Source organism: Perognathus longimembris, chromosome 4, assembly GCF_023159225.1.
Source record: "Perognathus longimembris pacificus isolate PPM17 chromosome 4, ASM2315922v1, whole genome shotgun sequence".
In the NCBI taxonomy this organism is placed as follows: Eukaryota; Metazoa; Chordata; class Mammalia; order Rodentia; family Heteromyidae; genus Perognathus; species Perognathus longimembris.
In genome coordinates, this window is record NC_063164.1 from 10,463,597 (window position 1) to 10,479,930 (window position 16,334).

General features: G+C 38.0%; 1 protein-coding gene across 5 annotated transcripts in view; it reads left to right on the top strand.

The window, feature by feature from the left end:
* Dock10 (dedicator of cytokinesis 10) overlaps nucleotides 1-16,334 on the top strand; it is a 192,464-nt gene that overhangs the window by 60,716 nt on the left and 115,414 nt on the right. For all 5 annotated transcript variants that reach the window (XM_048344649.1, XM_048344651.1, XM_048344650.1 and 2 more), the window contains exon 3: nucleotides 1,225-1,314. In XM_048344649.1, coding sequence (XP_048200606.1) covers nucleotides 1,225-1,314 — 90 coding nt within the window. The remainder of the gene's footprint in view (nucleotides 1-1,224; nucleotides 1,315-16,334) is intronic.

Genomic DNA, 16,334 nt, shown 5'->3' on the forward strand with positions numbered 1-16,334 from the left:
AAAGAGAAAAAAAGAACTGGAGATGTGGCTCTACAGATAGAGTACTTGCCTAGCAAGTGTAAGGCCTTGTGTTTAAACCCCAAATACCCAGGTAAAATACTAATTAATTAATTTAAAAAGAAGAAAGAACCTCTAAAATGCTATTCTACATGTTTTAAAAGGTACTTCATATATCGTTATATGTACATCTATATAGGAGGATGTTATTACGTTAGTACATGTTTGGGAAAACATTTTGCTTATTTCAGGAAAAAATAGCATTAAAAATGAACTATATTTTCAAGGTCCCAATTTACTGAACATTCTTGATTCTTATGACTACACACACACACACACACACACACACACAGAAAGAGAGAGAGAGAGAGAGAGACACACACACACACACACAGTTACAAGTTCCTTAAAGATGCTACATGTACATCTTGATAAAGGGTTACTGACAATCAGATAAACTAACACTACTTTTGTTATATTTGCCCTCACTTCACGTTTAGCTTAGCAAGAATAGCAACAATAATTTTAGCAAAAGATTCCAAGTCATAATACTCAATGTGAAAATACTCTAGGTAAAAACAGAACTAGGTAATTTGATTGGCTGGATGGGATGGGGAAAGATGGGAGGAGATCAAGAGACAATGTACTCATAAATTGACGTGTTGAATTGAAATCCCTTTCTTCAACTACTTAAAGATGAAAAATAAAAATGAACAATTTATTCATCAGAAAAAGGAATTCCAGGAGACATAAGGCAAATGGTCATTTGTTTTCTGAAAGAAGAGACATTGGCAGCAGCCCTGATAAGATAATAGTAACTGAAAATAATGCTAATAGTGAAAATGGAAAGAATTGTGCCAGTCTTATTTATTTATAAAGATTAAATCGGTAAGAAGCCTAAAAATCTCCCTAATTTGTGTGTGGGTATACTGGTACTGGGCCTTGCACTTACACTTGGCTTTTTTGCTCAGTAATGGTGCTGTACTACTTGAGCCACAGCTCTTCTTCCAGCTTTTTTTTTATTAATACAAGCTAAACATCTCACAGACTTTTTTGCTTGGGCTGGCTTCAAAACATAGATCCTCAGATCTCAGCTTCCTGAATAGCTAGGATTATAGGTGTGAGCCAGTAAGAAGATTGAGAACAACTACCACTTGATTTTTTAGTGTTGTAGCGTGCTCCATACTTTGCAGCTATCTTAATTGCTTTTCATTTTTTTCCTCTCAGACAGCCACAGTTTCTTGGGATATCCGAACATTGTACTCCACAGTACCTGAAGATGCAGAACACAGAGCAGAAAACTTGCTGGTGAAAGAGGTAAGTGAAATGTTATTTTGTTATTTTCTTTTCTTCCCCACCCCCCCTCCCCTGGTCTCAGTGTGATTTGCTGTTACTATTAGCGCACTTCTTATTGGTGAAATTCTAGGACTCTGAGGAGCAATTGTTCCTCAGTCTAAATCACCTGCAGATGGCTTTCCAACTGCCTGCCAGTCACTCTTCATTATCTGCCACTGGTCATGTATGAGATTTTGCAGGGTTTTCTTCTTGAGCTGATTTTAAACCTCAGTCCTCCCGGTTTCTATTTCATATATATATATACACAAACACACAAGGTAAAGGTGATGTATAGAGGGATTGCAATTACATAGGTCAGATAATGAGTACATTTCTTTTTGAACAGTGTCACCTCTTCCCTCATTTTCTTCCAGTTTCCCATCCCCCATCCCCCTCCTCCACAAGTTGTATAGTTCATTTTCAACATAGTGTCTTGTGAGTATCACTGCTATTTCTTCCCACTGTGAAGGACATGTTAGCTTTAAAAGAGGAATTTCAAGAACTATAACTTTTTCTGCGTTATAAAGCAAATAAACACATGAGAACTGTGTGCCGAACAGATTCGAAGCACAAGGCTATTCAGTTAATGGTAAAATGGCATCTAAAGTCTCCATGGAAAGGTTGATCATTCAACCAATTCCACGGGGCTCTCCATCTAGAACAAATTCCAGATGAATAAAAAGTTAAGATTTTACAAAGCAAAAGTTACAAAAAACTGAAGGGAAGTTTTTAAAAACTAATTTTATTGTTGTTATTGAGCTGTTGTACAGAGGGACTACCATTTCCTAAGTCAGGTACTGAGTAGGTTTCATTTCTTGGACATTGTCACACCTTCCTCTGTTTTCCCCTTTTATCCCCTTCCCATTCCTGACCACAGGTTACATAGTTCATTTTCCACATAGTGGATACTGAACACCATACCTGTATTTGTTCACCCTTCTTCCCTCCTTTCTGTGCATCTTTTTACCCTATAGAGGAAAAAAAAAAAAAAGCAAAAGCAAACACTACCACCACCAACAACAATAGCAATAACAACAACAACAAAAAAGACATGTTTCAATCTCCTGGAGCTCATTTCAATAAATAGTATTTTAAATGTTCAGAGAAGTTACACCTTTGTGTTTCTCCCCTTAGGGTAACCTCCTTTAATCTGACTGTGTGTGTGTGTGTGTGTGTGTGTGTGTGTGTGTGTCTGTGTGTGTATGTGTGTGTCTGTGTGTCTGTGTGTCTGTGTGTGAACACCTAGAGTCTTGTATAGGTTATCATGTCCAGTTATACTTTAGGTCAAGGTTCCACGTATCAGAGAAAACATGCTCTGTCTCTCTGAGCTTGGCTGAAACTCAGCATCATCTGTTCTAGATCCATCATTCTGAAGAGAAACATTTTCAGGGCAAAGTTGGGGTGGGGGAAGAAATGGGGAAGACTTAACCAAATAAAAAATTTAATTGCAAAGGCATTTCAAAACAAAGAAATGCAGCTAGATAAGAGTCAAACACTTGTAATCATGGAAATAAAATGAAAACAAAATTAACTATACTCTTTAAGCCCAGTGCTAGTTGCTTCTGCCTATAATCCTAGCTATTCTAGAGGCTTGGATCAAAGGATGGTAGTTTGAAGCCACTTCCAGCAGGAAAGTCTGCAAGACTCCATCTCCAGTTAGCCAGCAAAAAGCTGGGCCGGAGACATGGTTTCACCAGGTAAATTAATTTCCAACATGGACACCTTCTCTGGAAGGAATACTTCTCTTAATCCTTGCCCTAACAACTGCACTGCTGTTTCTGCCCTGTGATTCTAATATAGCCAACGGGATCACACTGTGAGAAACAATGCTTGGATTTTTAGAACCAGACTAAGTCAGCACTGAAATGAATTCCTAGACCTTTGTAGAGTTTTCGTGGAAACACACTCGCTTTACCACGGCAGCTGTTCTAACCAACGTTTTGGGTTCACCCTGTGCTAAATTGTCCAGTGGCTTTGTGCTGGGTAGCAAGGACAAATATCATGGTTGCTAGGCAGCAAATTGGCAAGAATCTAGTTTAAACACACCCAGCTGGATGAGAATTTTGAGTTCCTTCTGACATCACTTGACACTGACAGTTCCCTTCTGCCTTATGAATGGCAGTAGACATTCTTTTCTACTGAATTTTGCTCTTGAACAGCTTCATATTTTTTTTAATGAATGTTAAAGAAAATGGACTGTTTCCTTTTTGTGATCTCCCATTTACTCACCCTCCTCCATTTGCCGCATCCATCAAACCACCTCATAGTTGTGTCAATATCAAGCTTTGGCTGAGCAACATTGTACACATGAGAATATTTTTGAACAGCCTGTGATGTGTGTATTCCTACCTTCTTCCACAGGCTAGAAAATAGTCCTTGAGTGATTAACAGACTTCCTCAATTTCCCAGAGAGTCAGAATCAAAACTCGGCACTCAATGACCTAGCGCTACTCTATGTTTTTAACCTACTTTGTCATCTCTGGTCATTTCATAAATTCCTTTAAAGTAAATTTAGTGGCCTAACTTGATGAGAATATTTCCATTTCTCTCATAAAGGAATAAAGAAATATGTCTTTAATTTTAAGAAACTACTCGCCTTTCTGCCTCAATTTATCCATCTCTATATATAACTATTGGATGCAGATTCTGAAAATAAAATAACCAGTAGTATGGAAAGACTTGGAAAATAAGAACCTGAGAGTGTTGCCTTTATCCGGTCCTCGCCAGTGGCTTAAATCAACATCTATAATCATTTAAGCCATAAAATCAAGCATTTCTGGGATAAAACAAGCATTGCTCCCAGAGGGGGAGCCAACCATTACAGGAGCTATAAATAGGATGCAGACATTCTGAGTAAAACCTCTATCGCAAAGTTTCCTTTTTAAGATACACAAAGGGACAATATAAGGCTGGAAGCTCAACCCACTAATTAAAACTAAGCTCTTGGTTTAGTCTCTCTTAGCAAAGGAAAATGAGGAAACAGAGAATTGAGAGACACAGGAGCTCAAGAGGAAAGAGAGACCAGAGACCAAGGGACCATGTCAGCTGAATGGCTGATGAAATTCCAGCCCAGTACTAAGGTAGCAAGTTGCTCTGACAACAAAGTCCTTCCAGTTAATGGAAAACAGGCCCACTACAGGAGTAGCAATGAGAAGGGAGGAGAAAAATAATGAGCTCAGGAATTCAAGCCTTGCTTTACTCATGGCACAAAACACTTGAGAACTTAAAGAGGTTTGAAAGCATTTTAAAGCAGAGGCAAATATCTGTGTCTATATCTACATATGAACATACACAAGTAGACACAGAGAGACTATGTCCTAGCTCCACACAGATCAATGCAGATTGATGGGCAATAAAAGTTCATATTTTAAGAGAAATATTGGGATGCTGCAGTTGGAGTGTCCTATCAAAACAGGACTTAAGACTGAAAGGCTGAGCAGAAAACTTAGAAATTAGAAAACCTAGGTCTGTGGGTTATTTTTATGTTTCACATAGTCTCTCTCTCTTATATTCACTGAAACAACTTTAGAAATGAATGTGATACAAAATGTTTCCAAGATTTATTTAATCATGGGTAACTATATCTATTTTTTTTCAAGTATTTTAAGAAAATATGTTGAGAAGCCCCTTGGAGAAATACTGGTGAAAGTCTGGACTAAGGACATCACTGAGAACTCAGGGCACAATGTAGTTGAAGTAAAATAGAATCCTCAATTAGATGGTTCTCAATATGTGTTTCTTTCTGCATATGTCATTAAAGAAAAAGAGAATGTTGAAACTCACCTCAAACACAGATCCTATAAAAAGGAAGGGAGGGAGGGAGGGAGGGAAGAGAAAGAAGGAAAGGGAAAGGAAGGAAAGGGAGGGGAAGGGAAGGGAAGGGAAGGGAAGGGAAGGGAAGGGAAGGGAAGGGAAGGGAAGGGAAGGGAAGGGAAGGGAAGGGAAGGGAAGGGAAGGGAAGGGAAGGGAAGGGAAGGGAAGGGAAGGGAAGGGAAGGGAAGGGGAGAAAAAGAAAGAAAAAGTTTCTTTTCCCAGGCAAACATCCAATTTTCATTCCTATGGTTAAACTCAAGTTCACCATCATCCAAGAAGTCTCAGTGCTAGGACACAATCCCAGACAAACCCAAGTGATAGCTATTCTATGGGCTTTTCCTCATGAAGTAAATCACAAGAATAAGCAAGATCATTAATCTCAAAGTTTAAAGTAAATAATAACGTTCATATAGATCAGAGTGAACTTCTTAGCCCTTAAGTTTTTTTTCTCAGTTCTCTGATTATTAGCTTAGTCTTTCTGTTGTTCTAGAGAAAAATGTATTTTAAACAAATTGCTAATACTACTATCCCCAATTAAGATGTATGGAATTAATTAACCTAAATTCTTTACAAAGACAGTCCCTCTCCCACTAAATGTGGATCTATTGCAATTAAACCTGAAGTGTAAGAAATAAAGAACATCAAGGTTTGATAGTAAAATTGGACAGAGTTTCTTACTCAGCATTCATCACTTTCTAAGCAGATGACAGCAGAGTGGCAAAGCAGAGTCATTGCATGGAGGAGCAGGCCACTGTGTTTGGATTTTTGTAATACAATCTAACCACTACCCCCAGAGTGTTACTAAGGTGAAACAAAACCAGGCCCACACCACAAGAAAAAGAAATAACTAAAAGCAAACCAAAAAATGTATTACTTGTCTTTGGGTGGGGTGGGGGTATATGCCGGCAGAAATTTTGAACACTCACAGACTATTAATATCCCAAGGAGTGATTATAAAGACCTGTACTTAAAAAATATGATCATGGTAATAATGAAAGCTATTCTGGAAGTAGAACTCACTGAATTCAGGAACTGAAAAGAAAGGAAGGCAGAGGAAGGTTTGTTGATAACTCTCATGCTATGCTATGCTTGAACTATTGTGCCTTCAATTTAAGAAACCAGAAGAAAGTGAACTGAGGAGGTTGGGTAGGGCAGTAGCTCTGAATTTGAATTGTGACACCTTGAGCTTGGAAGAGCTTTTCCGAAATATTAGGAATTGGTTGGAAGTAGGATGACAGCCTTCTGAGCTACACTCCCACTGAAGGACTCATAAGGAGAACCGTGCAGAGAGAGCACAAACGGAATGTAAAGAAGGTAGAAAGATAGCAAGAAGAAATCCGAATCACAGAATCAGTCATAAGAGTCCACTAATGATGTATGTGCCAAAGAAGGACAGAGACTTGGGTCTACTGAGTCAGGTGATCCATGGCCATTGCTGCTCTTTTTACTCTGCTTTATTTTGTGATGGTACTAGGACTTGAACTAAGAGCCTCTCAATATCACTTGGCCTTTTAATAATATGTATGTTATATCTAATATATAATAGTATGTAGTATAGGTATGTGTATGTATATGTACATATTTGCATATATGTATGTATATATATGTATATGTATGTGTGTGAACGTATTTCTAGCTATATTGGTGTGAACCACCAATGCCCATCTCATGGGGGGTGGTTCATAGGTCTTTAACAGTAAAGTTTAGGAAGTTGTAAGCACCAACTTCATATCATAATGGGTTAATGTCTGAAGAGATGTGCGGTGTGTTATCTTATCAAACAAGCCACTACTGTACTCTGGTCCTTTTATCTACAAGGGACTTCAAAAGTAAACTCAATAAAGATATTAGAACTCTTCAGTCAAAATACCACATGCCAGTAAAGTTAAAAGTTCTTCAGAAGGCTATGCATTGATCCTTACATGATGTACCAAAGCACTGTTTAATTAATTAAAAAAACAAAATTTTGCAATGTGAAAAATGATATAGCCATATTAGTAGAATGTTGGAAATTAGTTCTCTCTCTTCTTCTCATGCCACCATTTGGATATTTAGAGGCAGTTAAAAGTCATTCAACAACCAAATGTTATAGCTTATTTCTGTCATCCCAGCACTAGCAAGATTGAGGTGGAAAGATTGTGATTTTAATGCCAGGCTGGTCTACAGAATGATTTGAAGGCTATATTGTGGCATACTACTTTGAGAGAGTGGTAGGGAGAGAGAGAACATGGAGGGAGAGGTAAAAGGGAGAGAGAGAAAGAAAGAGAGAGAGAGAGCTAGAAGGAAGGGAAAGAGGGAGGGAGGGGAAAGGGAAGGATGATTCAACTAATTCAGAAGAAAGGTGTGAGGAAGATGAGGAGGGAGGGAGAGAGGAAAGGAGGGGGAATGGAGGTGGGAGGATAGGAAGGAGGGGGAAGGGTATCAAACGAATTCAGAAGAAAGGTGTGACTAAGGCAAAAGCCACATTCCACATCATGAAACTTTATGGAAATAAAGGAGCTAGGAAGTAGCTTGTGTCCTGAGCACAGTGAAGAAAATTATACAGGAATTGTCCATAATTTAAAGTAAATTTCATGTTGCTTATTTTAGTTGACTGAAGGAAATGGATCTATCTAGGAAGAAATGTATCGTCATTAAGAAACAGGGAATTTCTTTTCTTACTCTCACTGTTAGCATATTTAAATTTGTTTTCTGCTTAAGTCAGAACTCCATGTCATGTACATTGATAAAGAAGTCATTCTTTAGCCAAATGCTTTTGTTTAGTGTACTTCACACAATTTTTCTGATCTTGTATGTGGAATACTATGAGACACATGCATAAGAATGTCTTTTAGTAGGCCATTTGAGGGTGTAGGTTGCATATATAAATAAATTAAGTAAAAATGAATGCTGTTTCCTGATTGTGAAACACTGGGTAGCCAATAAATGATTCTGATGCACTCATGAACATTAGACCAGCACATACAGATTATGATATTCCTTAATCTAGCACTAATTTCTACGATCTATCATGAGGGCCATAGGAACAATTGAAATTCCTGGAGAATACTGACAAAATTGCAACTACAAAAATGCACTAGACTGGGTGTGGTAACCAACTCCTGTAATCTCAGCTACTCTGGAAAATAAGACAATCACAGCCTCAGGCTGGCCAAAGGAAAAGGTTCAACCCTTTCTGAAAAATAACTAATGCAAAAAAAAAAATGGCTGGAAACATGGCTCCGTGGTAGAGCTCCTGCCTAAAAGTCAAAGTCACAAGATCAAACCATAGTACTAACGAACATGAAAAGAAGAATAAAAGACTCGAACTAAAAAGAAGCAGAAATCATATTACTTCTCAATAAATTTAGTATGGATAAAAAGGTGTGTGTGTGTGTTTGTGTGTGTGTGTGTGCGTGTGCGTGTGTGTGTGTGTGGTTTGGGATGGCCTTTCTTATTATAAAAAAGAATGAGGCTCTCATTTCATAGAGATAGCTTTTATTTGAATCTAAGTGATGTTTCATTTTGTATGTATTCTTTAAAGGTAAATTTATCAATAAAGTTATACTTATTTTGTGACCTTGAAAACGCAAATGAAAAAAATAAGATATCAAAATCTGTTGTTTTTCCATATTCTGTTTCATCTTACTGATCTACAATAAAAATATTTCTATCATGGCCAGAAGCAAATAGTTGAGTGCCCCCATTTTCCTACAATAACTATTTAACACTAAAAGTCATAAACCCATAAAAACTATTAGAATACATTCAAATACATTTACCTCTTATTGGCATTAGGATAAAATATAGCTGAAAAAAAACCTGTTGAAAACATAATGGTTTTGTATTTTCCATTAACAATCTAGAGGTGATTTATGTTCTATTCATTGAAAGCCCTGCAATAACAATTGTGTTTCCAAATAGAAACACCAGCTCCAGTTCTAAATTGGCTTATTCTCAGGAACAATAAAAACCATCCTAAAATGTTCAACAAGGCATGCGAACACAGATGTACAATTTAGATACCTTGGACTAGAACAAAAAGAAATTAGTTTTTAAAAGAATAAACTAAAAATGTTCGGTTGCATTGAGTCAAAACCGAGTTTTAGATTTCTAGTAGGAAAACTGATTAGATCCTACTCCAGCCATTACTCACATCTTAACAAATAAGTGGTAAGAACTCACTAGGAAATTAGAGTGTATGTTCCTAGACGAGCCATTGTCTTTTATGAACATTTGCTTAATTCTCTTAACCCAAAGTTTTGACACAAGAAACCAAATATTTTGGCTCATTTTTTATTTGTAATTTTTTGTGGTCCTGAATGACACTTATTCTACTTTGAAGTTCAAAGTAGAAAGAACTATAAAATGGTTTTCCACCTATGAGGAGACTTTACATTGCACATGCAGACTTAATACTACTTAACATATGATGTTATAAAAATAAAAAAGCCAGAATCCATTAAGTACTATTTTGCCATGGTTTCTGAAACTGAAATATATCTATACTTACAAAGTTTATGTTGCCCAACTTCATCATTTTTACTTCTGTACCAAGGGTCTAGTATAAGGTTCAAAAACTCATTAACTACAGGTTGCAGGTAGTTCTATAATTCTAGCTACTTAGGAGGTTGGGATCTGAGGATCCCAGTTCAAAGCCGACCCTGGCAGGAAAATTGCTGAGACTCTTATCTTCAATTAACTACCAAAAACACTGGAAGTTAAGCTGTGGTTCAAGTGGTAGAGTGCTAGTCTCATGCATAACCCAGACCTTAAGTTCAAGACCCAAGACTGTCACACACACACACACACACACACACACACACACACACACACACACACACACAAAATCCTCATTAACTGTCAAACTCACTTTTATCCTCCACATAATTATTACACCTCATGGGAACATGTAACATGATCCAAATGAAGTAAAAAGTGTTTCAGAGCATTTTTCCTTTTTCTCTACAATATCTAATGTCCTGGTTTCTGGCTGGGTCTCAAGTTTTCCCATAGGCTTAACTAATAGTGTCTACTTTCCCTCTGAAAAGTTACTATGAACAATAAATTATCCAGCCTTCCCTATGTTGCATAATTTACTTAAATTTACTCAATTTCATAATGCTCCATTTTCAATATTTATACAATGGCCATAATTATTCCCAAGCTTTATAAAGAATGGCATGCATATGAAAATTATAACCATTATTTTACATACACAGAATTATTCCCAGTGGGGACTAAAGGCCCCAAATAAGCATGCTTGTAGTTGCATTAATCTTGTTGCAAGAAACTAGTTGTATAATGTAATAAACTTCCATAGCCAGAAAGAAGAAATATTTCTGCATCTAAAAGCCATCTGTTACCTGCTTATTACACTGTAGCCAGAATCTAATAAACAGCCCCTTAAAGAAGTGGGTAAATTATATTGCCAAACTCAACATGGCTTGAATCGATTCACAGAAGAAGAGGAAAAAGAAGAAAGTAAAATACTTTATAGTACTTTTGGATTTCCTTTATAGTTACTTGTTACATTTCTATATTACTGGATTTCTGGGACTGTCAAAGGGCCATCATTAGTTTTATTAAACATTTTTTTCTTTTTTTATTATACTAAATGGTTTAACTCAACATGTCGACTTATGAGTACACTGCCTCTTGGTCATTATCATCCCTTTCATTAGTGCCCTCCCCCATGTTTAGTTATTTTTTAAAAAGAAAACGGAGATAGGCAGTTATCAATTCAACAAATACACACTGGATGTTCAGTATAAATGGTTGCTCGCTCTAGAATGCATATGTCCTTTACAAGGCCATGTCTCTGAGCTACTAGGTTCCACTGTGGGAAGCCAGGACCCAAAAGCTCTTGCTGTATAGTCAGAGTACCCAGGATCAGGCCACCTGCTCACTCATGCAGAATGATGGATTCTACTGGGTGACAAGACAGCTCATCTCCATCTCCATCCGAATCATCTGTGCTACTTCTTCCCTTCCCTCCATTCCCTCCATTCCCTGTGAAGGTCTAACTCAGTGGATTGCAAAGTGGGACTCAGGAACCTCATTTTAATGATCAACTCCAGGAAATTCATGGACACTGGGTCATAGGATAATGTATGATCCTAATAAGACATAGATAGGCCTTTGGTCTTGGGTACTTTAGCTTTCTTGTGTCTACCCACAGGCAGGAAGAAATGACAAGCATATAAGCACATCAAACAAACACAATAAAATGGCACCAGGACATCACTGTTTAGTAAAACTAGCTTGGCAAACCCTTGCTCCAGGTTCAGAAACTTCAGCTCTGAAGTTGGCTGTTGCAGACTCCCCATGAAAGGAGATGAGGAGCTGGTGTTGTGAAACAGGAGTGGTGGGCTGGGAAGGTCATTCAGGGAAAACCAGAGTCCGTGCTTTGTTGCAACAAGCAGAGCTGTAGTCTGTGAATCTGAATTTGCAACAGATCGTTTTTACTTAGTTTGTGGACAAAGAGGAGCTGTAGTCATAATTATAATAGCTTTTAATGATCTTCTTAGAGCGACTGTGTGGGCTTGAACAAAGAATAGAGAACAATTTTCTGTGCATAACATTTCAAAAATGCCATAACTCTGTAGAAGAAATGGTTATGTGTTTGGAGTATGAACTAGTGTTTCCAGCACCCCCAGAAAATACAGATTTAGAAAGATTCTTAAGAGCCATCTAGTCCAACCTTGATACTTACCTACCTACCACCATACATGAAACCTAGCAAGTAAATCAGGATGCTTTGATTACAATAACACTCTTGATAACTAGACCTTGTGTCTCTCTACAACTCTACCTTTATAAATTAAGGCAAGCAAGTTGCTGTGAATGTGAATTACAGATTGAATCAAACTTTCAGAAAAAAAACACAGATTTTTAAAGCAAATATTTATTGAGTGCTTGTTCAACATAGGTGTTTTTATTTTCATTACCTTATTTAATCTTGGTGAAATCAGAATTACTTAGACAAATAAAGAAACTTAGAGAGTGCCAGGTTAATGAACTCATCTGTGATCCTAGCTACTTGGGAGGCAGAAATAGGAAGGATCATGGTTTGGGGCCAGTTGGAGCATAAACATTAGCAAAGCAGGTGTGGTAGCACATGTCGGTGACCCCATCTATGCAGGAGGCAGAGATCACAGGATCAGAGTCAAAGCCAACCTAGAAAAAAATGTGAGACCATATCTGAAAAACAAGCTAAAGCAAAAAGGGCTAGGGGCATGGTTTGAATAGTAGAGTGCTTGCTATGCAAGTCCTAGTACTTGGGAAGGAGAGCAAAGGAGAGAGGGAGGGAGGGAGGGAGGGAGGGAGGGAGGGAGGGAGGGAGGGAGGGAGGGAGGGAGGGAGGGAGGGAGGGAGGGAGGGAGGGAGGGAGAAGGAAGGATGGGAAGAAAGGAAGGAATGAAGAAAGGGAGGGAGGGAGGGAGGGAGGGAGGGAGGGAAGGAAGGAAGAATGGGAAGAAAGGAAGGAATGAAGAAAGGAAGGAAAGGAGGGAGGGAGGGAAGGAGGGAAGGAAGGGCGGAAAGGAGGGAAGGAAGGGAGGGAAGGGAAGAAAGGAAGACTAAGTTACTCAGTTGAAAAACAATGGCAAATAAATGACATAACCAAAATTGAAAACCAGGGCTGTCAGACTTTAGGACTGATGAAATGACAACAGCCACCTTCAAACATTCACAACGATGGTCCAGGGGTGTTAAAGGGGAAAAAAACATCTGTAGCAATCAAACAATTCACAAGTTAGTTGAACAGGACTTTCAGAATTAGACAAATACATTTTGAAGTCCTCTTTCTACATACTTCATCTAAGTAAACAATGGCGCTATTCCTTGCCCCTCTCTAGCAGATGGGACTAATGAAATGTCATCAAGTGCTTGTTAAGTTTCCATGTAAAGTTCCTAACAAACATTTGCCACTGGAGGAGAAAGGAAAGGGAAAGAGAGGGAGGAAGAGAAAAGGAAAGGAGGGAGAGAGAGAGGGAGGGAGGGAGGGAGGGAGGGAGGGAGGGAGGGAGGGAGGGAATGAGGGAGGTAGAAAGGGAGAGGGGAATGAGGGAGGGAGGGAGAGGGGAAGGAGGGGAGGGACTTCTTCCTTTTTGCTCAGTGAGTTTGAAGACAGATCTTGGATTCATTTCAGTTTGTGGCCTATTCTGAATGGCATGAAGAATGTGCATGAATATACATATTTATCATGGTTAAAAGGAGAGACTAGCCACAACAAGAAAAAAACAGTGGGCCATCAATCAGTGGATCTGTATCCCACTAAAACCTCAGGTCAGGGAACTTAGGATAGAAATTCTGTAGCAGAAGTTTCTAAGCCAATCCTGTATTGTGAATGCTCCATAGCTAAGTCTGAGATCTAAATGAATAACATGTTTGACCAAGATCATGAGGGAGTCAGTATTAGAGTTGGGATAGAAATAGCACCTCCTGGCTCAAGATTCATGCACATTTTGCTTTATAAAGGGTATGCACTAGTTGGGCAGTTTGTTCATGAAAGTACTTTAAATGACTTTGAGTATACTATATTAAGGAAATTATATGAGCAAAGTGAAGTCAAGATGAGGGTGGCAAAGCCATCTATCTGCATTAAGATATAATCTGGGGAATCTTTTTTTCTTCAGTGACACAAATTACTGTGTCCTCTTAAGTTTTGGATCACCTTTTCTGTAAGAAATCTTATTTCTTACAAAAGATTTTCTCTTACACCAAAAGCATTTATTACAGTCATTTTCCTTTCCTCAAATAATCCCTCACCTTTGATTTATTTTTTATGATACTATTATTTTCTCACACACATCACATATTCCTTCTGTGTGTGTATGTTTGTTGACCAGCCCAGGGTGAGGATTTTTGTCTCTTGTTCATTGCTGAATTCCCATCATTTGGAATAATTTTGAGTACAGAGTCAAGGTTCAGTCTTGTGTATTAAGTGAATTCATGGAGACTAAGCCAGTGAATTATGATATAATATGTAATACTACTCATTTAAAATAAAATTTAGAAAAGGATTGTAAGGAGCCCTTGCTAAGTTTTAGCACTTGCTAAAATGAGTTTTTAAAAATTATGTTCATTGCCAGGCACTGGGCTGGAATCCTAGATGCTCAGGAGGCTGAGATCTGAGGATCACGGTTCTAAGCTAGCCAGCACAGGAAACTCCATGAGATGCTTATCTCCGATAAGCTACTCAAAAATGCTGGAAATAGCACTGTGGCTAAAGTGGTAGAGTTCTTGCTTTGAACAAAAGAAAGGGCAGTGCTCAGGCCCAGAGTTCAAGCCCCAGAACCGGCAAAAATGTTAATCTATGCACCTGGTGGGTAAGGACAGGAGGGAGAAAAGGGAATGAAGGGGTGAGATTGTCAAAAAAGAATTATACTTATTACCTAACTTAGGAAATCATAACCCCTCTAACACTTTAATAATAAGAATAAAATTATATTAAAATAATGTTCATATACAAATGTGTACTTACAGGGGAACTGAGTAAAACTGCATAAGGGAAATCTGAAAAAGAGTATAAACAAGGAGTGGGCTTTAGACTTTTATTTTCCATTTTATATTATTATTATTATTACTTTATTATATCTTTAAGTATATGTATGGAGAGGTTTCCATTCAATATGCCAATTTATGAGTACAATTATTTGGTGTCACCTCTCTGTCTCTCCCAACCCCACGCATCCCCTCAAGTTTCCTAGTTCCATTTTCATATATTTACATGGAGTGGTACGAATGCATTTGCCCACCCTTCCTCTTGCCGTTCCTCTGCCTCCTCCCCTATGTTGCACGCTTTCAGACAAAGTATTTTAGCCTCTTGGTACTCATTCATTTGTTAAACTTAATTGTTACACCTTGGAAATGCACTCCTGTGTTTACTCTACTTCAGTTAGTTCAATCGTGTGTGTGTGTGTGTGTGTGTGTGTGCGTGTGTGTCCCTGTGTGTGTCCCTGTGTGAATTTCCAAATATGTGTGTATAGTTTCCCATTTGGAAATGTACTTTTCCTTCATGTGAAAAATCACATAGTTGAGAAACAGGAGAGGAGAAAGAAGGGAGGAGTGAGAAAAAGAAGGACAATCTTAAAAGTTCTGCCTCTGGTTGGAGATCCTTTAAGTCTCTCTGCTTCTTGTCTGGGCACTTTTTAGTCTAAAGTAAACATAAAACATTTTAGACAAAGAGCCTGGTGAAGCTCTGTTCTTTTATTTCTAGAAACAAGTTATTCACAGGATTGTTTCAAGAATTGTACAGTCTGCTTAATTTTAGTTAACTGCATCATTTTATTTCAATTTCTCATCGATTGTAGTGGTCACCCCGCTAATTCCCTTTTACTGCATACATATGTATGCATACATATAGGTATAGTTATTGTAAAGGTGATGTACAGAGGGGTTATAGTTACATAAGTTAGGAAATCAGTACATTTCTTTTGAACGGTGTCACCCTTTCCCTTACTCTCTCCTGTCCCCACCCACAAGTTTTATAGTTCACCTTCAACATAGTGTCTAGTGAGTATCACTGCTGCATTTGTTCACCCTTTGTCCCACTTTTTCTGTGCACCCCCTTACTCCATCCCAAACAGATAAACCCAAAAAACAGACAAAACATAACAGAAAACAAAAGCAGCAACCAATTATTTTTAAAAACCTCTTGTTTGCATTTTTTGGAGATCATTCCAATAAATATTATTTTATATCTGCCCTTAGCTCTTGAGCCTTTGTGATCCTCTCCTAAGAATATCCTCCTTTGGTCTCACTGTGTGAACATCTGGAGACCTGTATAATTCATCATGTTCTGGTATTTTTTTTGTCTTTTACCATCCAGTAGGTTTACTTGTAGATTTATAGGCACATTCTAGTTATCACAAATAAGGGAAACCATGCAGCCTATGTGGTACATATTCACAATACAATTCTACTCCTCCATCAGGAAGAATGATATTGTACCATTCATAAGGAAATGGAAAGACTTGGAAAAACTTATGTTAAGCAACGTAAACTATTATTCTTTATGTTCACCTATATTGTTGCTACCTTGGGGGAAAGGAGGGCAGAGAGGGAAATCTTTGTCATTCCTTCTTTTAACTACTGATTAAAAGCTATGCCAGAAAGTGTAATCACCACATGTATTTGAGGAGTTATGGGATGAGTCAATATATGTTCATATTGTGTAATGCTCGAATCAAGGTAAACATACACAT